Source organism: Melanotaenia boesemani, chromosome 24 (assembly GCF_017639745.1).
Source record: "Melanotaenia boesemani isolate fMelBoe1 chromosome 24, fMelBoe1.pri, whole genome shotgun sequence".
Classification (NCBI taxonomy): Eukaryota; Metazoa; Chordata; class Actinopteri; order Atheriniformes; family Melanotaeniidae; genus Melanotaenia; species Melanotaenia boesemani.
In genome coordinates, this window is record NC_055705.1 from 24,455,406 (window position 1) to 24,479,338 (window position 23,933).

General features: G+C 43.8%; 1 protein-coding gene across 1 annotated transcript; it reads right to left on the minus strand.

The window, feature by feature from the left end:
• Positions 1 to 1,517: 1,517 nt before the first annotated feature.
• On the minus strand, positions 1,518 to 22,171 carry polr1c (RNA polymerase I and III subunit C). Its single transcript, XM_041979055.1, has 9 exons — positions 22,033 to 22,171; positions 12,786 to 12,857; positions 5,807 to 5,914; positions 4,702 to 4,834; positions 4,369 to 4,500; positions 4,132 to 4,284; positions 3,887 to 4,036; positions 2,640 to 2,756; positions 1,518 to 2,107 (listed from the first exon to the last, which is right to left on the minus strand). The coding sequence occupies exons 1-9, from the start codon at positions 22,102 to 22,104 to the stop codon at positions 1,989 to 1,991; spliced, it is 1,056 nt and encodes a 351-aa protein (XP_041834989.1). The 5' UTR covers positions 22,105 to 22,171; the 3' UTR covers positions 1,518 to 1,988.
• Positions 22,172 to 23,933: the final 1,762 nt, after the last annotated feature.

Consider the following 23,933-nt stretch of genomic DNA (forward strand, 5'->3'; position numbering starts at 1 on the left):
CTCACTCAGGCCTGCGAGCTGCCATCTCCAAGCGTTGGAGCTGGATGTGATGGATGTGATCCATCCCACCCCTCCTGGCAGACTTTTCTGTCCTTAAAATGTTTTTAACAAAAAAGGGGTTCAGTTCAAAAGATTTTAGCCCATCTGGTTGGTCCTTATGACTTTTAGCCCTAATTATTTTGCATTTAATTAAATTTATTATTTCTTCATTCACTGACTTATTTGTCCTAGTATGAGCCACAAATGAGGAAAAAGTTAGGGCTCGGTAAAATGCCAGGGCAAGAGGGGACAGAGGAGTAATTGTTAGGATAAGGTAAGTCTGAACTGCATTAATTAGACCAAATTCAAATTTTCTGGTTAGGGTTACGGTCAGGTGAACTGATTCAACCTAAAGGGCTGCTTGGTGCTCAATAAACATGTCGTTTTCCTTTCTCTCTTCTTGCTGCTGTGATCTGAACCAGACGAGATTTTTCCAGCCATGTGCCAACGGCGGTAAACAAAAAGACGACGACTTTCTATTTATGTGAAATCAGTCTTGTTTTTTGGGTCCCACACCCGTCACAAAATGAGACGTACGCAACTGGAGGTTTGCAAATCCAAGATCGGTGGAATCTTGAAGATAATTTTTCTTACTTTAGCGTCTGCTAAATGGCTGTAGAATAGAACTTTATTCTGAATAGAAGCCAATCTTACGACGTGTTGGTACCTGCAAGTCCTCACCAGATATTCTAATTTCTATTGCGTCTGTAAATGAAGTCACCTGACAGGTGGAAATAATCCCTGGTTCCAATGATGGTTTTAAAATTTGTTTTCATCTTATCAAGTAATTAAAGGACGTTCTCTCTCCATCCTCCTGTTCCATCTCTGCTCTAAAACCCTCGTCCCATGTACGAATACGTCTGAACCTGATCAGCTGTGCTAAGATCAACCCCTGTAAATGTGTTTTGGGTGAAAACTGGTTTTACTTTTTAAGGTAGACTTTAAAGTCCAGTTGCTGGTTCTGCTGGACGCCCATCCAGTCGCATATGCACTTCTTTCCCACTGCTGTGCCTTTGGTCTGTAAACTGCTGCCTGCATCCGTTTCACTGACGTCTCTTTTATGTTTCCTACAGTTTTAAATGACAACACAACCTTTTACTACCACCACCTGGCTGGACCTAGATTTAGCCATCGATGCCTGTGTGTGGTGGAAGTAGACTCCAGGGTAATTCACAATCTGCAGGTCGGGGACACAAAGTCCCGGGATCCTAGACAAATTGGAATACCCCAAGATAACCCACCTCTTCTGCACAGGCAGGTCGAGACAGTCATCTTGCAGTCTGAGTTGGCATGTCTGGTGACTGTACCACGTTGTGGTTTCAGGGTGGGAAAGAGGTCTGGGGGTGCAGCCCCCTGGGACAGCTGACTGTGAGACACACCTGGCTGGTCCTGGATCCAACTCAGATCCTGAAGGGATCCCGGTGAAATCCCTGAACTCTGGCTTGGTGCCCGCACTGGATTTCAGAAACAGAGCCGTCTTTCAGCAGAAATGTTTTATTTCCACAAATCAAACCTGTTTAATGAGCAAATCCAAACGTGCTGCAGGTGCTGCTACGTAAGCCCAGAAGGGACAGAGCTAATGACCGAATATATGAGCTGATCCTGCACTTGGACTCTTTAGACCTGAACCAGATTCTGGTCATTATGGCCAGAATCTCTGGAAGTTAGCTGTGGATACTTCTGCTTCATGTTTTACTTTCAATCTGAGAAACGTACAAAACAAATTTGGTGTTTTGGGTGCTTCGTGACCCGAGATCTTCACCTTCAGGATTGGGCTACAGACCTGTGGACCCAAGCTGAGGCTGGTTTCATGATGTTGAAAGTCTTTGCTTCAGAAATCCAAACATTTCCAGTCATATAAAATACTAGAAAGAGAAAATCCAAACAAACTCATCAGAAAATCAGCTCTTTGAAGGATGGGCGTCGTTTCGGTCATGTGACCTCGGTGATCACTCCATGTCAACAGAGTTTAGCTCATTAAGGAACGTCTGACACTTGGACATGAGGACTTTGATGGCCTCATTCACCAAGACTTCCGGAGGCAGGATGCCCGTTGACTCCACAGAGACTGGAAGAGAAAAAAGATCCATAAGAACTCCAAACACACTCAACAGCCTCCCAGGTCATATCTGAACAGGGAGTCCCATAAAACACTAAAAAGAAAACTGGTCACAGTCTGCAGATAAAAATGGACAAATCCAGCCTTCAACTGTAAAGCTGCATATCATCGTTTTCAACCTGGCAAAACCAAGACATGTTGATGAAAACCAGGAATACCTTGATAAAGAATATAAATGCTAAAAAATGTTTTAGAGCTGCTTTGCTGCATCAGGAGGCCTTCACCATATCTCAGGATTGATAAAGGACTTCAAAGACTCAAAGCAGACAACCAAGGAACTTTTGCAGGAACCTGGAGAATGTTGAAGAGCTGGAACACATTGGAAGAGTGGGATGAAATACCAGATGGTTCAGCTGCTTCCTGATAGGACAGTCTTACCAACCCCTACATTTCTTAGCCAGAAGTCTTTCTAAATGTTAAACTGTGTCTCATGAGGGGTGTTGCTGGTGTAGAACCAGAGTTGGTCTGAGGAGGAACCTACAGATAAAATGGTCTCGCACTCGTCCAAGCTTCACCACGTCCTTCAGATCCGGGTGTCGGAGGACTTCCCTGCTGCACGTGTCCAGGCGACTGTTCACCACTTTGGCCACTTTTTTTCCTGAGATGGATAACAAGAACACAACTGAGACCATCTAAAGTCAGCCGGGACCGTCTAAAGTCAGCTGGGACCGCCTAAAGTCAGCAGGGACCATCAAACGTCCGCTGGGACCGCCTAAAGTCAGCCGGGACCGTCAAACGTCAGGCGGGACCGTCAAACGTCAGCAGGGACCATCAAAAGTCAGCCAGGACCATCAAAAGTCAGCTGGGACCGCCTAAAGTCAGCCGGGACCGTCAAACGTCAGCCGGGACCGCCTAAAACACGCTTGGACCGCCTAAATTCAGCCGGGACCGTCAAACGTCAGCCGGGACTGTCAAAAGTCAGCAGGGACCATCAAAAGTCAGCCAGGACCATCAAAAGTCAGTCGGGACCGCCTAAAGTCAGTCGGGACCACCTAAAGTCAGTCGGGACCACCTAAAACACGCTTGGACCGCCTTAATTCAGCCGGGACCGCCAAACGTCAGCCGGGACCGTCAAACGTCAGCCGGGACCGCCTAAAGTCAGCCGGGACCGCCAAACGTCAGCCGGGACCGCCTAAAGTCAGCCGGGACCGCCTAAAGTCAGCCGGGACCATCAAAAGTCAGTCGGGACCATCAAAAGTCAGCCGGGAACACCTAAAGTCAGTCGGGACCGCCTAAAGTCAGCCGGGACCACCTAAAGTCAGCCGGGACCACCTAAAGTCAGCTGGGACCATCAAAAGTCAGTCGGGATGATCAAAAGTCAGTCGGGACTGCCTAAAGTCAGCTGGGACCACCTAAAGTCAGCCGGGACCGTCAAACGTCAGCCAGGACCATCAAAAGTCAGCCAGGACCACCTAAAGTCAGCTGGGACCATCAAAAGCCAGTCGGGACCATCAAAAGTCAGTTGGGACCATCAAAAGTCAGCCGTGACGACCTAAAGTCAGTCGGGACCACCTAAAATCAGCCGGGACTACCTAAGTCAGCCGGGACCACCTAAAGTCAGCTGGGACCGTCAAACGTCAGCCGGGACCACCTAAAGTCAGCTGGGACCATCAAAAGTCAGCCCGGACCGTCTAAAGTCAGCCAGGACTGTCTAAAGTCAAGCCAAAACCGTCAGCAGCGGTCAGCAAAGGCTACCATCTGATGGAAACTCTTCCACTCAACTCGTACCATGAACATCTTCCAGGTCTATGACTCCTTTAGAGAAGCAGCTCTTTAGACGCACCGCCTTCTCGCCCTCTACCGGCTCCAGGAAGCTGATTTCTGGGAGGAGGCGGTAACTGGCCGTGGCCACCGGGGAGAACTTGGCATGGTCCTTACCTGAGCAGACGCAAACACATTTCAGCATGAGAAAACGGGAGGAAGCTGACCTGATGACTTCAGTTTCAGTCCTCATCATTCCAGCTGATTCCTACCAAGTCCTTTGACACAGTGCATGATGATGTCCAGCTCCTGTCCTGGCCTCAGCTGAGCGATCAGGATGTCACTGTGGACCGGGCCGATACCAGAATCTGCAAACACATCTGCCTGATTCCCGATCGGAACCCATTTTATGTCCCCGGAATAAACTGAAAGCAGAGAAGACCACGTCAGCTTGTCTAAGACAGGTGGGTCTGTTACCAGCACCGAGTCCGGTCTCAGCAGAAACCTACCCATGTGGTTCAGATACAGCTCTTTGGGGTCTGAGGAGTCTTTGCTGGCCCGGGGGTTCCTGCTGCATTTAATCTTCAACTGGAGCTGAATCGTGTCGATTTCTGAAGCTTCCTCCTCTGCAGACTCCTCACCTAGAAGTTGGGAAGCAAGATAAGTCCACCTGATCCGTCCTGAACTCTGACCATAAACTCTGCTGTGTTGGTAACGTTGGTAGCACGAGTCCCACTTCCAGCAAACACAACTCAACTATGAGGCCCCATCAAAGACCAAAACAGACCATTCAAAGTTCCAAGCATCAGAACAACTGGTGTTCCTGCTTTTTACTGTTTTACCCGCGTTCTTGTACTCGAACAGGCGAGGATCAGCTTTGATGGGGATGAGGCCTAATCTGTGGGCCAGAACTTCATCCTGGACGATGGACGTGTTGTTGTAGATGAAAACTTTCTCTATCGCCATGGTCGGCACCTGGACCGGGAAAAAACAGTATTTTTTACATCAAAACACAGGCAAGGATCCACTCCTCCATGGAGTGCTGCAGTGGTGGATCTAGAACCTTTTCTATGGGGAGGAAAAGGAGGTGCAACAGATCCAGATGGGGGGGCATTGGCTACATTTACATCACGGGTGTCCAGCTCTGGTCCTGGAGGGGCACAGTCCTGCAGGTTTTAGATATACCCTGCTCCAACACACCTGGTTTATATTAAGTCTAAAATATGCTGACCCATCAATCTGAGGTGCTGCAGCAGAAAAACACCTGCAGGAACGACTGCGATCCAAAAGAGAATTTAAACCTTTCCAGGATCTGATCAGTCTCAACTCATCCTGATGGTTTCTTCCAGATTACTGATCATCTCGAAAGTAGGAATACTCGAAACAAGCTGTTCAATCAGGTGTTTCTATCCCATCTGATCAGATTTCTACTCGATGTAAACACATCAGATCAGATTCGCTTTGTTTACGAGTTCTGCCGGCGTTTCTATGATGAGAACAGTCTGCGCCCCCGACAACTACTTGACCAATCAGAAGCAGCCTGCATCGGGGGAGGCAGGATCAGGGTGCAGGAGTCTCATTCTGCTGGTTTGTGGTAGAGGCTGGTCCTACGGAGAGTATCCATATAAATGAGGGGCTTGGTGGAAAATGCTGGACTGATTTCTGCTCTTGTAGACCTGCACACTAAAATAAATTAGCCTGAAATTAGCAAAATAGAGCCCCTTTAAAAAAAAGAAAGTCAAGCCAGACCAATGCTGGCTGGATGACAGGCTGGGTTCACACAACACCAGACCACCAGACCATCAGACCACCAGACCACCAGACATCTTCAGAAACCAGCTAGTCAGCTGACCAGTGGAGTCAAACATCTACCCGTCAGATTACCGGACAGGTATTTGTTGGAACTGCAGATCATTATGACGTGTTTTACACTGAACAGGAAGTTACCTCTGCTAGCAAGATCCTCCTGAAGGCGTTAGCAATGGCGGCATCGATTCCCACCATGTCAAACTCCATACTGTTCTCATTCAGATTCACCACATCGATCCGGAAACTCTGGAAACAAACAAGTTTTTATTAGTTTGACCTTTGATTTAAAAGCTGAGTGAGGCAGAAAGATCCTCCACCAATCAGAGGGATGGTGTCACACCGCTGACCTCCAGATTAAAAACCAGGACAAGCTGGACAATCAAATTCAGTTAGTTTTAGTTTTTAAAGCAAATTAGTTTTCATCTTTTAAAAATGTTTGGTTTTAGTTTAGTTTTTATTAGTGTTAGTGTTTTAGTTTTTTGTTTGTTTTTTTTTAAATGATTTTTCTGGTGCAAAATTCAAACTAATCAGAATAAGCTTTGTATAATAAAAACTTAAAAAGATATAATTTTTAAAAACTGTATCAGGAGGAAACATGAACAACATCAACAAATCAAAATCAACAGCCAAGAAGACAAAAGCCTGAAGTACAATGTGTACATGCTGCTTCTGGGGTCGTGTACTCGGTAAAAATCAGCATAACATCATAGTAAAGACACGCATCACCATAACAACATACTAAAGACGCGCATCACCATAACAACATACTAAAGACCGCATCGACATAACAACATAATAAAGACCGCATCGACATAACATACTAAAAACACGCATCAACATAACATACTAAAGACACGCATCAACATAACAACACACTAAAGACACGCATCAACATAGACACGCATCAACATAACATACTAAAGACACGCATCAACATAACATACTAAAGACACGCATCAACATAACATACTAAAGACACGCATCAACATAACAACATACTAAAGACACGCATCAACATAACACACTAAAGAGACGCATCTACATAACATACTAAAGACACGCATCACCATAACAACATACTAAAGTCACGCATCAACATAACACACTAAAGACATGCAAAAACATAACAACACACTAAAGACACGCATAAACATAGACACGCATAAACATAACATACTAAAGACACGCATCAACATAGCATACTAATGACACGCATCACCATAACAACATACTAAAGTCACGCATCAACATAACAACATACTGAAGACATGAATAAACATAACAACACACTAAAGACACGCATAAACAGACACGCATAAACATAACATACTAAAGACACGCATCAACATAACATACTAAAGACACGCATCAACATAACATACTAAAGACACGCATCAACATAACATACTAAAGACACGCATCAACATAACATACTAAAGACACGTATCAACATAGACACGCATAAACATAACATACTAAAGACACGCATCAACATAACATACTAAAGACACACATGACCATAACAACATACAAAGACACATCAACATAACACACTAAAGACACACATCAACATAACATAGTAAAGACACACATCAAAATAGCATACTAAAGACACGCATCACCATAACAACAAAATAAAAACACACATCACCATAACAACATACAAAGACACATCAACATAACACACTAAAGACACACATCAACATCAACATAGTAAAGACACACATCAACATAGCATACTTAAGACACGCATCAACATAACATACTAAAGACACGCATCACCATAGACACACATCATCATAACATACTAAAGACACGCAACAACATAACATACTCAAGACACGCATCAACATAACATAATAAAGACATGCATTAACATAACATACTAAAGACACGCATCAAAAGAGACACGCATCAACATAACATACTAAAGACATGCATCAACATAACACATTAAAGACACGCATCAACATAACAACACTAAAGACACGCATCAACATAACAACACTAAAGACACGCATCAACATAGACACGCATAAACATAACATACTAAAGACCCGGATCAACATAACAACATACTAAAGACATGCATCAACGGAGACACGCATCAACATAACAACATACTAAAGACACGCATCAACATAACAACATACTAAAGACACTCATCAACATAACACACTAAAGACATGCATCAACATAACACACTAAAGACACGCATCAACATAACACACTAAAGACACGCATCAACATAGCATACTAATGACACGCATCACCATAACAACATACTAAAGTCACGCATCAACATAACAACATACTAAAGACACGCATAAACATAGACACGCATAAACATAACATACTAAAGGCACGCATCAACATAACATACTAAAGACACGCATAAACATAACATACTAAAGACACGTATCAACATAGACACGCATCAACATAATAACACACTAAAGACACACATCACCATAACAACATACAAAGACACATCAACAAAACACACTAAAGACACACATCAACATAACATAGTAAAGACACACATCAAAATAGCATACTAAAGACATGCATCAACATAACAACATAATAAAGACACACATCACCATAACAACACAATAAAGACACACATCACCATAACAACATACAAAGACACATCAAAATAACACAATAAAGACACACAATAACATCAACATAGTAAAGACACACATCAACATAGCATACCAAAGACACGCATCAACATAACATACTAAAAACACGCATCAACATAGACACGCATCATCATAACATACTAAAGACCCGCATCAACATAACATACTAAAGATGCGCATCACCATAACAACATACTAAAGACATGCATCACCATAGATACGCATCATCATAACATACTAAAGACACGCAACAACATAACATACTCAAGACACGCATCAACATAACATAATAAAGACATGCATCACCATAGATACGCATCATCATAACATACTAAAGACACGCAACAACATAACATACTCAAGACACGCATCAACATAACATAATAAAGACATGCATCAACATAACATACTCAAGACACGCATCAACATAACACACTAAAGACACGCATCAACATAACAACACTAAAGACACGCATCAACATAGACACGCATCAACATAACATACTAAAGACGCGCATCAACATAACATACTAAAGACACGCATCAACATAACACACTAAAGACACGCATCAACATAACAACACTAAAGACACGCATCAACATAGACACGCATCAACATAACATACTAAAGACGCGCATCAACATAACATACTAAAGACACGCATCAACATAACAACATACTAACGACACGCATCAACATAGACACGCATCAACATAACAACATACTAAAGACACACATCAACAGACACGCATCAACATAACACGCTAAAGACACGCATCAACATAACACACTAAAGACACGCATCAACATAACACACTAAAGACACGCATCAACATGGTAAATGGATGGTAAATGGACTTGTACTTATATAGCGCTTTTCCAGTCACTTTGACCACTCAAAGCGCTTTACACTACTTATCACATTCACCCATTCACACACACATTCACACCCCGATAGGCACATCGGGAGGCAACGTGGGGTTAAGTGTCTTGCCCAAGGACACTTCGGCATGTAGTCAGTGGAAGCCTGGAATCGATCCGCCTACCTTCCGGTTGAAAGACGACTGCTCTTCCTCCTGAGCTACAGCCGCCCCAACATAACAACACTAAAGACACGCATCAACATTACAACACACTAAAGACACGCATCAACATAAGAACACTAAAGACACGCATCAACATCACAACACACTAAAGACACGCATCAACATAACACACTAAAGACACGCATCAACATAACACACTAAAGACAGCATCAACGTAACACACTAAAGACACGCATCAACATAGACACGCATCAACATAACACACTAAAGACACGCATCAACATAACACACTAAAGACACGCATCAACATAACAACACACTAAAGACACGCATCAACATAACAACACACTAAAGACACGCATCAACATAGACACGCATCAACATAACACACTAAAGACACGCATCAACATAACACACTAAAGACACGCATCAACATAACACACTAAAGACACGCATCAACATAAGAACACACTAAAGACACGCATCAACATAACAACACTAAAGACACGCATCAACATAACAACACACTAAAGACACGCATCAACATAGACACGCATCAACATAACACACTAAAGACACGCATCAACATAAGAACACTAAAGACACGCATCAACATCACAACACACTAAAGACACGCATCAACATAACACACTAAAGACACGCATCAACATAACACACTAAAAACACGCATCAACGTAACAACACACTAAAGACACGCATCAACATAGACACGCATCAACATAACACACTAAAGACACGCATCAACATAACACACTAAAGACACGCATCAACATATGAACACACTAAAGACACGCATCAACATAACAACACTAAAGACACGCATCAACATCACAACACACTAAAGACACGCATCAACATAACACACTAAAGACACGCATCAACATAACACACTAAAGACACGCATCAACATAGACACGCATCAACATAACACACAAAAGACACATCAACATAACACACTAAAGACACGCATCGACATAACAACACACTAAAGACACGCATCAACATAGACACGCATCAACATAACACACTAAAGACACGCATCAACATAACACACTAAAGACAAGCATCAACATAACACACTAAAGACATGCATCAACATAACACTAAAGACACGCATCAATATAGACACGCATCAACATAACACACTAAAGACACGCATCAACATAACACACTAAAGACACGCATTAACATAACACACTAAAGACACGCATCAACATAGACAGGCATCAACATAACACACTAAAGCCACATCAACATAACACACTAAAGCCACGCATCAACATAACACACTAAAGACACGCATCAACATAACACACTAAAGACACGCATCAACATAACACACTAAAGACATGCATCAACATAACAACACTAAAGACACGCATCAACATAGACACGCATCAACATAACATACTAAAGACGCGCATAAACATAACATACTAAAGACACGCATCAACATAACAACATACAAAAGACACGCATCAACATAGACACGAATCAACATAACAACATACTAAAGACACGCATCAACATAACACATTAAAGACACGCATCAGCATAACACACTAAAGACACGCATCAACATAACAACACTAAAGACACGCATCAACATCACAACACACTAAAGACACGCATCAACATAACACACTAAAGACACGCATCAACATAACAACACTAAAGACACGCATCAACATCACAACACACTAAAGACACACATCAACATAACACACTAAAGACACGCATCAACATAGACACGCATCAACATAACATACTAAAGACCCGCATCAACATAGACACGCATCAACATAACATACTAAAGACCCGCATCAACATAACATACTAAAGACGCGCATCACCACAACAACATACTAAAGACACACATCAACACACTCAAGACACGCATCAACATAACAACATACTAAAGACACGCATCAACATAACACACTAAAGACACGCATCAACATAACACACTAAAGACACGCATCAACATAGAGACGTATCAACATAAGACACTAAAGACACATCAACATAACACACTAAAGACACGCATCAACATAACACACTAAAGACACGCATCAACATAACACTAAAGACACGCATCAACATAACACACTAAAGACACGCATCAACATAGACACGCATCAACATAACACACTAAAGACACGCATCAACATAACACACTAAAGACACGCATCAACATAACACACTAAAGACACGCATCAACATAGACACGTATCAACATAACACACTAAAGACACATCAACATAACAACACACTAAAGACATGCATCAACATAGACATGCATCAACATAGACACGCATCAACATAACAAACTAAAGACACGCATCAACATAACATCTGTCCCTGTCCACACATCCTGTCCACATCTGTCCCTGTCCACACATACTGTCCACATCTGGGTTCTGCTGAAGCAAATATGGCTGTACAGGTGGGCTGAAAACAGTGATAAAGTTGGACGGTATCTTTTTAAGTTGAGTCAACTTTCTGATTTTCTGTTAAATGTATGATAGTGATCTGGAATAGAAAAAAATAAATATAAAATGAAAGTGATGTTTAGCTCATCAGGAATCCTGCTGTTCTGAACCTTTGACGAGTGGAGGAGGGAAAAGCACTGAACTGGTGGCTTTAAGTTTTCTGTTAAATATAAATCTGATTTGAATTTTGGCCTTTTGACGTCTACATACCCATATGTGGGTGCGTGGATTTGTGGTTGTGCAGCCCCCTGTAGTTCATCACTACACCTCCTACAGCACTCACACACACACACTCAAACCTCCATCCGTGCACCAGGATGAACTTCATCCAGCCTGTAAATATTCCTGTTACATTTCTACATAACATGCACCCCCGTCGCCTCCGTCCAATCAGGTTCTTTTGCTGACATGATGTCACATTCAGATGTTTTCATTCACCCGTGTGGATTACATCCACCTGTAAAGCAGTGTATTACCGCTAAAATTAGCAGATAATGCTAACGGTCGGCGCCACGTTTAACAACAGGAAGTGATGTCACCACGCACGTACATACTTTAAATAAATCTGACGTGGTGATTTAAAGTCGCGTTTCACCTGGGACAGGCTTCCACTTTGTCCTTTTATCAAACAGGAAACAATCTGATGCTATTTATCTGGTTTCCATGACAACATGTTGTAGCTGCTCAGAGGACAGAGTGCACGTGTCTGTAAACACATCATCCAGCTGGAAATCCGACAGAAAGATGAGTTTTCTAGATTCTCTCGGCAGATTTATTGATTAATGTAGCTTTTGTTTACACTATTTTATTTTATGCTTTAAGATCCAGAACCTTGAACACTGCTGTGGGTGGAGTCAGTGGTTGGTTAAAATTGCAGTTTACAGACACATTGAAGCATCAACATCTCACCTTCTGAAACTCCTGCATGTTCCACGTGTCATCATAACCAGGGTAATTTCCAGGGAAATCCGTGGTATGAACCTGAAAGAAAACAGCATTATGTTTACTTCCTGTGAACTCTTCCCAGTTGCGGCTGGGTAGCATCGCTGTGAAAGCCAACGTTGACGTTCTGCAATATCTGTGTCTATACTTGCTGATACTGGAAGTCACCACTAGGGGCAGTACACAGCTCTAGGACTGAAATAGTTTCGGTGGCATTGTGACTTCGGGGCCTTTGTAAGCAGAGATCTTGTGGTGAAGATGGGTTAGGGCTTAAAGTAAAAAAAATCCCGAGCTTGAACTTTGTTCAGGGGAGGGGAGCTGCAGAGGATCTGATGCATTCACACTGCAGGCAAACACCTTTTTGATTTGTGCTTGGCAGGACTTAAGGTGACCTACAGTTTAAATGTTAAATGTTGAATTTTAGAAAGTAAAGTTAATAATGTTATAAGGACATTAATTATTCATTTAGCAATCATTTAATTTAGTAAAGGTAGGGCTGGGCGATATGGCCTAAAAATAAAATCTCCGATTTTTTATAACCAAATCCGATTTCCGATTTTAATTGATTTTTTTTCCTTTTCTTTTACAAAACATAAATAAACTTATTTAAAAAATTCATTTGTTTATATAGATGAATGCTAGCAAAAATAAAGCATATAATGTCATAGGTCTTCCACCATATAAACGACTTCATATCTTACATTGAAATATGCGACACAATGCATCTCTTTCCATCTGGATCCTTATCATACAGGATCCACTGCAGAAATAATTCCCCTGATGAAGGTTGTCTCTTAACTAGTGTTTGTGGGTTAAGTTGATTTCTGCATCTCATAGAGAGCAGCATTTCTCACTGCAGTTATACGCACAGCTAAATCCCAGGCGTGAGTGAAGGGTCACTTTACTGAAAATCTGTCAGACAAACACCGTTCTGGTGTGGAGGGAGGGCTTTGTCTGCTGCTAACTATGAAAAAAAATTCCGATTTTCAAAAAAATAAATCTCCAGATATGGAAAATTCGATTTATCGATTTTATCGATTAATCGCCCAGCCCTAGGTGGAGGACTTCCGGTTCCTGGGGGTCCACATTAAGGAGGACCTCACCTAGGGCACAAACACTTTTGAGCTGCGGAAGAAGGCTCAGCAGAGACTCTACTTCCTCAGGGTACTGAGGAAGAACAATGTCAACCAGAGACTGCTGTTGTCATTCTACCGGTGCACCACAGAAAGCATTTTAACATACTGTATAGGTGTTTGGTTCCCCAGCTGCACTGTGGCTCAAAGGACAGCGCTTCAGAGGGTCATAAACACGGCCCAGAAGATCACTGGATGCCCTCTGTTGCCTCAGGAAAGTACAACTCATTCTAAAGGACACATCACATCCTGGACACTTCGTTTGAGCTGTTACCATCAGGACGGAGGTCAATCAGAGCCAGAACAAACAGATTAAAAACAGCTTTTATCCTGTGGCTGTAACCACCATAAACAACCTTCTTTTGCAGTCTGTTTACACTCTGCAATAAATATTACCGCAGTTTACATGCAAGATGTACAAGATAATGAGGATAAGGTTGACTGCATGGAAGATTAGTTAGGTTTTTACTTTAGTTTCTTTTTTATTCAAATCTTTTATTCTTTAAAAATTTTATGGTTGAATGTTAACTGTATGTTGCTGCACTGCGCTTTGACTCTTGGGCACGTTTAATTTCGTTGTATATGTTACATGTTACAATGACAAATAAACGTCCATTTTATTCTAAAGTGGAATTTGGTCTCAGAATAATCGTTTTAACATATCAGTAGCTGATCATGAGCCCTGTAATTGTCAGTAAAACAAAAAATGTTGCTTGAAATGGCTCCAGTTTGTTCAGGTGAGACATATTTTACAGATGAATGGCATCCACTCCAGAACCCTTTAAGGCAGCGTTTCCCAACCCAGGTCCTCGGGGCCCTGCCCTGCATGTTTTAGATGTAACTCTACTACAACACCTGAAATCTGTTAAAGCACTTTCTTTGTTAATTTAGACATATTGTCACTTGCTTTCTCTTACTATATCGGTTTAACACGAGAGGAGGAGCCGCAGACACAGAGAGAAGCTGAGCGAAACGACGCTCCCGCGGCCGTTTCATCAATTTTTGCCAGACATTCACTTTAGGCAAACACCTGGCAAACGGCTTGAATGTTGGAGCGTGGCCTGGGGCCGGGGTCTCCTTTGTGGCGTCATAGAACGTTTTTGCCACTAGTCGCTACACCAGCTTCTTCGAGCACAACACAGAAACAAGTAGGCCTATCTGGCTCTTAGTTTCTGGCACCAGCTCCCAAAAAGCTTGCCGTCTCCACCCCTTTCTCTATCCATGCCCAGCGCCGTTTGGTTCTAAGGCTGTTGACAATTAGGACATCTTTCCCTGGCTTCATGAATTTACTCTCCATCTTTTTAAAATCTGATTTCGGTGAAACAAACATCGGCTTGGATGCTGCGTTCAAGACCACTCAGAGATAACGTTCACGCTACAGGTGAACTCGCCGGTGTGTGTGGTATATTGTCACTGTTTGCTGAACACTGAAAACATGCAGCAGTAAGTTCTGCTTATTTTCCAAGATGAATACGTGTAATTTCCGACTTTAACATTGTTCATTGTTCAATTCATTTTCTACAATTCAGAGTCTCAACCACTATACCCATAATTAACAGCTTTTGTTGTGTGTGTTTTTTTTCTGAATCATAGTGAAAAGCCGGAGATGCGGCACAGTGCCGGAATACTTTAAGCCCTGTGGAAGTTTCTCTCTAGTAACAGGGATAAGATGTTTTACAGAGAGAAAATTGCTTTCGGAGGCGGTATGTTCGGCTACATAATCGATGTAGATGAAGATAGAGAATACTTTGTCAGAGCATTTGACGAGCTGCTAGCACTCATGAATCCGTACTAAAGCATCGCAACACGCACACCAAGCCCATCACACCGGTTTCCTGGCCTCTGGGATGAGACCCTAGTTGCCAGGCAACATGGACTGCTCTGAGCGATGACCATGTAGCCTATCTGACTGAAGCACGTGGATTCAAGAAGACTTCCAAAACTGAGATGGGGCCATCAACAGGACACGTACGAGTTTGTGCTCCAGCCAACAGCGGAGGGGCTTTTTTTAATTAAAAAATCTGCTTCTGTTTCATCCTGCAGGCGGTCAGTGATGCGCTGCAAGCTCTCAGGATAACGGCGGTAACGGACGTTAATGCGGCCACATCCCTTTGCTATCCATTAGCAGGTATATGAGACAGATGAGGTATAAACCCGATCATGCTGACTGCATGTGGGTAAAAGAGGGTATCTGGGTCTGTGTGCAGGTCCTGACCCTGCAGATCAGATGGACATGCTTTCAGGAATATGAAGAGGATTGGAGAAGACCGTCCTTAACCACTAACTGATTTTACCTAAACCTGTTCTGTTGTTTCCCAATAATATAATCATTTTAAAAATGTCCCCATCGATCCTGAAAAGTTCCAAAGCTGCTCTAAATTTTCAGGTTACAGAGTTGAAGCAGCTGAGGCGAGTAGTGGAGGGACGGATGGATGGATGGACGACGTGGAGATGGATGGATGGATAGACGTAGAGATGGATGGATGGATGTAAGGATGGATGGATGGACGTAGGGATGGATGGATGGATGGACGTAGGTATGGATGGATGGATGGACGTAGGGATGGATGGATAGATGATGGATGGACGTAGGGATGGATGGACGGACGTAGGGAAGGATGGATAAATGGATGTAGGGATGGATGGATTGACGTATGGATGGATGGACGTAGGGATGGATGGATGGATGGATGGACGTAGGGATGGATGGATGGATGATGGATGGACGTAGGGATGGATGGATGGATGGACGTAGGGATGGATGGATGGATGGACGTAGGGATGGATGGATAGATGATAGATGGACGTAGGGATGGATGGATAGATGATAGATGGACGTAGGGATGGATGGACGGATGTAGGGAAGGATGGATGGATGGATAAATGGATGTAGGGATGGATGGATTGACGTATGGATGGATGGACGTAGGGATGGATGGATGGATAGATGGATGGACGTAGGGATGGATGGATGGACGTAGGGATGGATGGATGGATGATGGATGGACATAGGGATGAATGGATGGATGGACGTAGGGATGGATGGATGGACGTAGAGATGGATGGATGGATGGACGTAGGGATGGATGGATGGACGTAGGGATGGATGGACGTAGGGATGGATGGATGGATGGACGTAGGGATGGATGGATAGATGGATGTAGGGATGGATGGATGGACGTAGGGATGGATGGATGGATGATGGATGGATGGACGTAGGGATGGATGGATGGATGGACATAGGGATGGACGTAGGGATGGATGGATGATGGATGGACGTAGGGATGGATGGATGGACGTAGGGATGGATGGATGGACGTAGGGATGGATGGATGGATGATGGATGGACGTAGGGATGGATGGATGGATGGACGTAGGGATGGATGGATGGACGTAGGGATGGATGGATGGACGTAGAGATGGATGGATGGATGGACGTAGGGATGGATGGATGGACGTAGGGATGGATGGACGTAGGGATGGATGGATGGATGGACGTAGGGATGGATGGATAGATGGATGTAGGGATGGATGGATGGACGTAGGGATGGATGGATGGATGATGGATGGATGGACGTAGGGATGGATGGATGGATGGACATAGGGATGGACGTAGGGATGGATGGATGATGGATGGACGTAGGGATGGATGGATGGACGTAGGGATGGATGGATGGATGGACGTAGGGATGGATGGATGGACGTAGGGATGGATGGATTGACGTATGGATGGACGTATGGATGGATGGATGGACGTATGGATGGATGGATGGACGTAGGGATGGATGGATTAACGTATGGATGGACGTATAGATGGATTGACGTAGGGATAGATGGATTGACGTAGGGATAGATTGATTGACATAGGGATAGATGGATTGATGTATGGATGGATGGATGGATGGACGTAGGGATGGATGGACATAGGGATGGATGGATGATGGATGGACGTAGGGATGGATGGATTGACGTATGGATGGATGGACGTATGGATGGATTGACGTAGGGATAGATGGATGGACGTATGGATGAATGGATGGATGGACGTAGGGATGGATGGATGATGGATGGACGTATGGATGGATGGATGGATGTAGGGATGGATGGATGGAAGTAGGGATGGACATATGGATGGATGGATGGACGTAGGGATGGATGGATGATGGATGGACGTAGGGATGGATGGACGTAGGGATGGCTGGATTGATGGATGGCTGGATAGATGAATGGATGTAGGGATGGATGGATGGATGGACGTAGGGATGGATGGACGTAGGGATGGATGGATTGATGGATGGCTGGATAGATGAATGGATGTAGGGATGGATGGATGGATGGACGTAGGGATGGATGGACGTAGGGATGGAAGGACGTAGGGATGGATGGATGGATGGATGGACGTAGGGATGGATGGATGGATGGACGTAGGGATGGATGGATGATGGACGTAGGGATGGATGGATGGATGGACGTAGGGATGGATGGATGGACGTATGGATGGACGTAGGGATGGATGGATGGATGATGGATGGACGGACTTAGGGATGGATGGATGGATAAATGAACGTAGGGATGGATGGATGGACGTAGGGATGGATGGATGGATGGACATAGGGATGGACGTAGGGATGGATGGATGGATGATGGATGGACGTAGGGATGGATGGATGGATGATGGATGGACGTAGGGATGGATGGATGGACGTAGGGATGGATGGATTGACGTATGGATGGACGTATGGATGGATGGATGGACGTAGGGATGGATGGATTAACGTATGGATGGATTGACGTAGGGATAGATGGATTGACGTAGGGATAGATGGATGGACGTAGGGATAGATGGATTGACGTATGGATGGATGGATGGATGGACGTAGGGATGGATGGACGTAGGGATAGATGGATGATGGATGGACGTAGGGATGGATGGATTGACGTATGGATGGATTGACGTAGGGATAGATGGATGGACGTATGGATGAATGGATGGATGGACGTAGGGATGGATGGATGGATGGATGTAGGGATGGATGGATGGAAGTAGGGATGGACGTATGGATGGATGGATGGACGTAGGGATGGATGGATGATGGATGGACGTAGGGATGGATGGACGTAGGGATGGCTGGATTGATGGATGGCTGGATAGATGAATGGATGTAGGGATGGATGGATGGATGGACGTAGGGATGGATGGATGGACGTAGGGATGGATGGATGGATGGACGTAGGGATGGATGGATGATGGACGTAGGGATGGATGGATGGACGTAGGGATGGATTGATGGACGTAGGGATGGATGATGGATGGACGTAGGGATGAATGGATGGACGTAGGGATGGATGGATGATGGATGGACGTATGCATGGATGGATGGATGGACGCAGGGATGGATGGATGGATGGACGGATGGATGGACGTAGGGATGGACGTTGGGATGGATGGATGGATGATGGATGGACGTTGGGATGGATGGATGGATGATGGATGGACGTACGGATGGATGGCTGGATAGATGAATGGACGTAGGGATGGATAGATGAATGGACGTAGGGATGGATGGATGGATGGATGGATGGACGTAGGGATGGATGGACGTAGGGATGGACGTAGGGATGGATGGATGGACGTAGGGATGGATGGATTGACGTATGGATGGACGTATGGACGGATGGATGGACGTAGGGATGGATGGATTAACGTATGGATGGATTGACGTAGGGATAGATGGATTGACGTAGGGATAGATTGATTGACGTAGGGATAGATTGATTGACGTATGGATGGATGGATGGATGGACGTAGGGATGGATGGACGTAGGGATGGATGGATGATGGATGGACGTAGGGATGGATGGATTGACGTATGGATGGATGGACGTATGGATGGATTGACGTAGGGATAGATGGATGGACGTATGGATGAATGGATGGATGGACGTAGGGATGGATGGATGATGGATGGACGTATGGATCGATGGATGGATGGATGTAGGGATGGATGGATGGAAGTAGGGATGGACGTATGGATGGATGGATGGACGTAGGGATGGATGGATGATGGATGGACGTAGGGATGGCTGGATTGATGGATGGCTGGATAGATGAATGGATGTAGGGATGGATGGATGGATGTAGGGATGGATGGATGGATGGACGTAGGGATGGATGGACGTAGGGATGGATGGATGGATGGATTGACGTAGGGATGGATGGATGAACGTAGGGATGGATGGATGGATGGACGTAGGGATGGATGGATGATGGACGTAGGGATGGATGGATGGATGGACGTAGGGATGGATGGATGGACGTATGGATGGACGTAGGGATGGATGGATGGATGGACGTAGGGATGGATGGATGGATGATGGATGGACGTAGGGATGAATGGATGGATGGACGTAGGGATGGATGGATGATGGATGGACGTATGCATGGATGGATGGATGGACGCAGGGATGGATGGATGGATGGACGGATGGATGGACGTAGGGATGGACGTTGGGATGGATGGATGGATGATGGATGGACGTTGGGATGGATGGATGGATGATGGATGGACGTACGGATGGATGGCTGGATAGATGAATGGACGTAGGGATGGATAGATGAATGGACGTAGGGATGGATGGATGGACGTAGGGATGGATGGATGGACGTAGGGATGGATGGATTGACGTATGGATAGATGGATTGACGTATGGATGGATTAATGTAGGGACAGATGGATTGACGTATGATGGATGGATGGACGTAGGGATGGATGGATGGACGTAGGGATGGATGGATGATGGATGGATGGATGGACGTAGGGATGGATGGATTGACGTATGGATGGATGGACGTAGGGATGGATGGATGGACTTATGGATGGATGGACGTAGGGATGGATGAATGGACTTATGGATGGATGGACGTAGGGATGGATGAATGGACGTATGGATGGACGTAGGGATGGATGGATAGATGGATGGATGGATGGACGTAGGGATGGATGGATGGATGGATGATGGATGGACGTAGGGATGGATGGATGGATGGATGATGGATGGACGTAGGGATAGATGGATGGATGATGGGTGGATGTAGGGATGGACGGATGATGGATGGACGTAGGGATGAATGGATGGATGGATGATGGATGGACGTAGGGATGGATGGATGGATGATGGATGGACGTAGGGATGGATGGATGGATGATGGGTGGATGTAGGGATGGACGGATGATGGATGGACGTAGGGATGGATGGATGATGGATGGACGTATGGATGGATGGATGGACGTAGGGATGGATGGATGGATGGATGGCTGGATAGATGAATGGATGTAGGGATGGATGGATGGATGGACGTAGGGATGGACGTAGGGATGGATGGACGTAGGGATGGATGGATGGATGGACGTAGGGATGGATGGATGGATGAATGGACGTATGGATGGATACAACACAACTGACTCAGATTCTATTGAAGAAGATTCTGTGACTGCACTTAACTCAGCAGTCAGTCTTCTGGAGGACGGAACTCGGTGTGTCTGCTGTCCACAGATGTCCGGCATTTAACCACCGAGTCTGAAGATGTTTTTTAGGAGGCTGGAACAGCTCTTCCTGGATGCAGCATAGAAACTGGAGCGCTCCAACCCTCCAACACAACCAGCAGCTTCCTGTCCTAAGACCTAAAACTGGAACGTGGATTGGTCTGCAGCGATGTTGTGTTCATGGATGGATGGAAAACACAGTTTCATCCAGGAAAAATACCTTCTGTGAGGAGCAAACAGCCCACATTCAGCAGCACGTTCTCACATCAACTCACTTTAAGACGGTACCCAGTCACGTGGGAACACGTCGCGAGCGAACACATCAGACAACGTGTTTTCTGTGACTGTAAAACACCAGTGACTGCGTGTCACAGACCAGATATGTCAGTCAACTTGGCTGCAGATCATCACTTCACCAGACCGTTTTAAAACATGCATTTGTACAGACACATCGGAAACAACATCTTCACCAGTTAACCTGGTGAACCCGGCAGCCTCCGCGCGCCCACACGGGGTGGAAGAACTTAAAACACTCACGTTCCTCACGCCGAACTCCTCCAAGATAACATGACTCCGTATCTCCTCCACGTTCTTCATGGTCGCCGCCATGTTATCCCAAATTTCAGCGCAGCGCGTCTCCTTCTTCTTCGTCTATTTCCTGCTTCCTCTTCTTCTTCTGTGGGGTTTTAGCGGAGCATTTCGCCAAGTTATTTACATTACTGCCCCCTAGTGGGTAAAGTCTACACTTCTGCATATGGAATTTTCCAAATAATATTAAGAAGCTAACAATGTGGTTCAGGGGTTTATTACTCCATTTGTATCTGCAAATAATATCTTTTGGGGAAATTGATATAGATTGACCACTTTTATTCACAGTACTCGAGGGAAGGCAATGACAAAACAGGAGTAAAATAGTTTCTGGTTCAGTAATGCAAAATGTACAAGCAGAATTAGAGTTTATCATTTTGGTGACGCTGGTATTAGAGGGGTAAATGTTGTGCAGAATTTTGAAGTGTATTTCTCTTATCTTATTAGAAATGCAGAATTGAAAGGAGATAAGCCAGGTTTTTTTTTTTTATTTATTTATTTTTTTTTACCCGTCAATATTTTGGAATTGCGAATTCCAGAAGGATTTTCCTCTGGGCATAATTTACTTTTGCTTTTCAGTTCTTCCTTAATAAGCTTATTTGTACATTTAATACTAGTAATGTTAATACCTCTACATTTTAGTTCATTTAATTGAGAATTTATAGGTTAAGGGTTAGAATTGCCTTTCATCAGCTCAGTTACACCTGTGGGGATGGCGTTCATTACAGAAATAAATTATTTGTATTTGATAGGAAATTATTTTTCTGTCAAGAATTGTACATATGTATAGAGGCAACCACTGTCATAAAATAAATCTTTGATATGAATTATACCATGATCAATCCAATTTTTATTGTATAAGCTTTTGTTTTTAATAGTTATGTCACTATTGTTCCATATTGTGTATCTGTGGGGTGAAAAGTTGTGGACACAGCAACGTTTCCGAGCTGTTAAGGCTTGCTGGTGAAATCTGGATAGTTTTATTGGCAACTTTGGAACACTGTAATTGCATCCCATCAGAAATGTTAATCCTCCCAACTCATTAAATATGTGATTGGGGATAAAGTTCCATAAAGATTTTGGGTTTTTTAATACTTTTATGAACCATCTGATTTTAAAAGTGTGGTTGAGGTGGAAAAAGTTGAGCGTTTCCAGCCCTTCTTCATTTCTTTTTAGACATTATATGTTTTTCTTAAGATAGTGGGGTTTGTTGCCTTGGCGAACTCCTCTTACGATAGGACATCTTCGTGAGACATTGGGATATAAAATAACCGAGCTGTTAATGTATTTATATAACATATTAACAACACTAATAAATTTAGGTGCAGAGCCAAATAGTTGTAAGGTTTGTAGTATAAAGGGATGTTGATTGAATTGAAAGGCTTGTAGAAATCAAGAAATACAGGTAAGGCATCAGCTTCAATATAATTTGAATAATCAATTAGGTCCAAGGTTAATCTAATGTTGGAGCTGATATGTCACTTGGCCATTCATTTTGATTTTCACTTATTATTTCTGTCAGATTCTTTTTTAAATGTCTGGCATAAATTTGTGCAAAAATATTGTCGTCTATATTGAGAAGGGATATAAATCTCCAGATTTCAGTTAGCATTGTATGTTTTTGTGGTTTAGGTATTAGTGTTATTAAGCCTTGCTTCATGGTTGTTGACATTTCCTAATTTCTAAGACACTCGTTTTACATAAGCAGTAGATTTTCTTTTATAAGGTCCCAAAAGCAGAGCTAAAACTCTGCCGTGAGGCCATCGCTTCCAGGTGATTTGTTAGGCTTCGTCGAATGAACAGCATCAGTTACTTCTGAGTACCAGATATGCTTATCTCACTGGATTTTG

Bases quoted from the DNA above. Each gene is read 5' to 3' on its own strand.
- polr1c (XM_041979055.1), bottom strand. From the start codon at position 22,104: ATGGCGGCGACCATGAAGAACGTGGAGGAGATACGGAGTCATGTTATC. The intron at 5,915-12,785 runs GTGAGATGTTGA...GTTTGTTTCCAG, and splicing joins ACATGCAGGAGTTTCAGAAG to AGTTTCCGGATCGATGTGGT. The intron at 4,835-5,806 runs GTAACTTCCTGT...TTCCCGGTCCAG, and splicing joins GGAGGATCTTGCTAGCAGAG to GTGCCGACCATGGCGATAGA.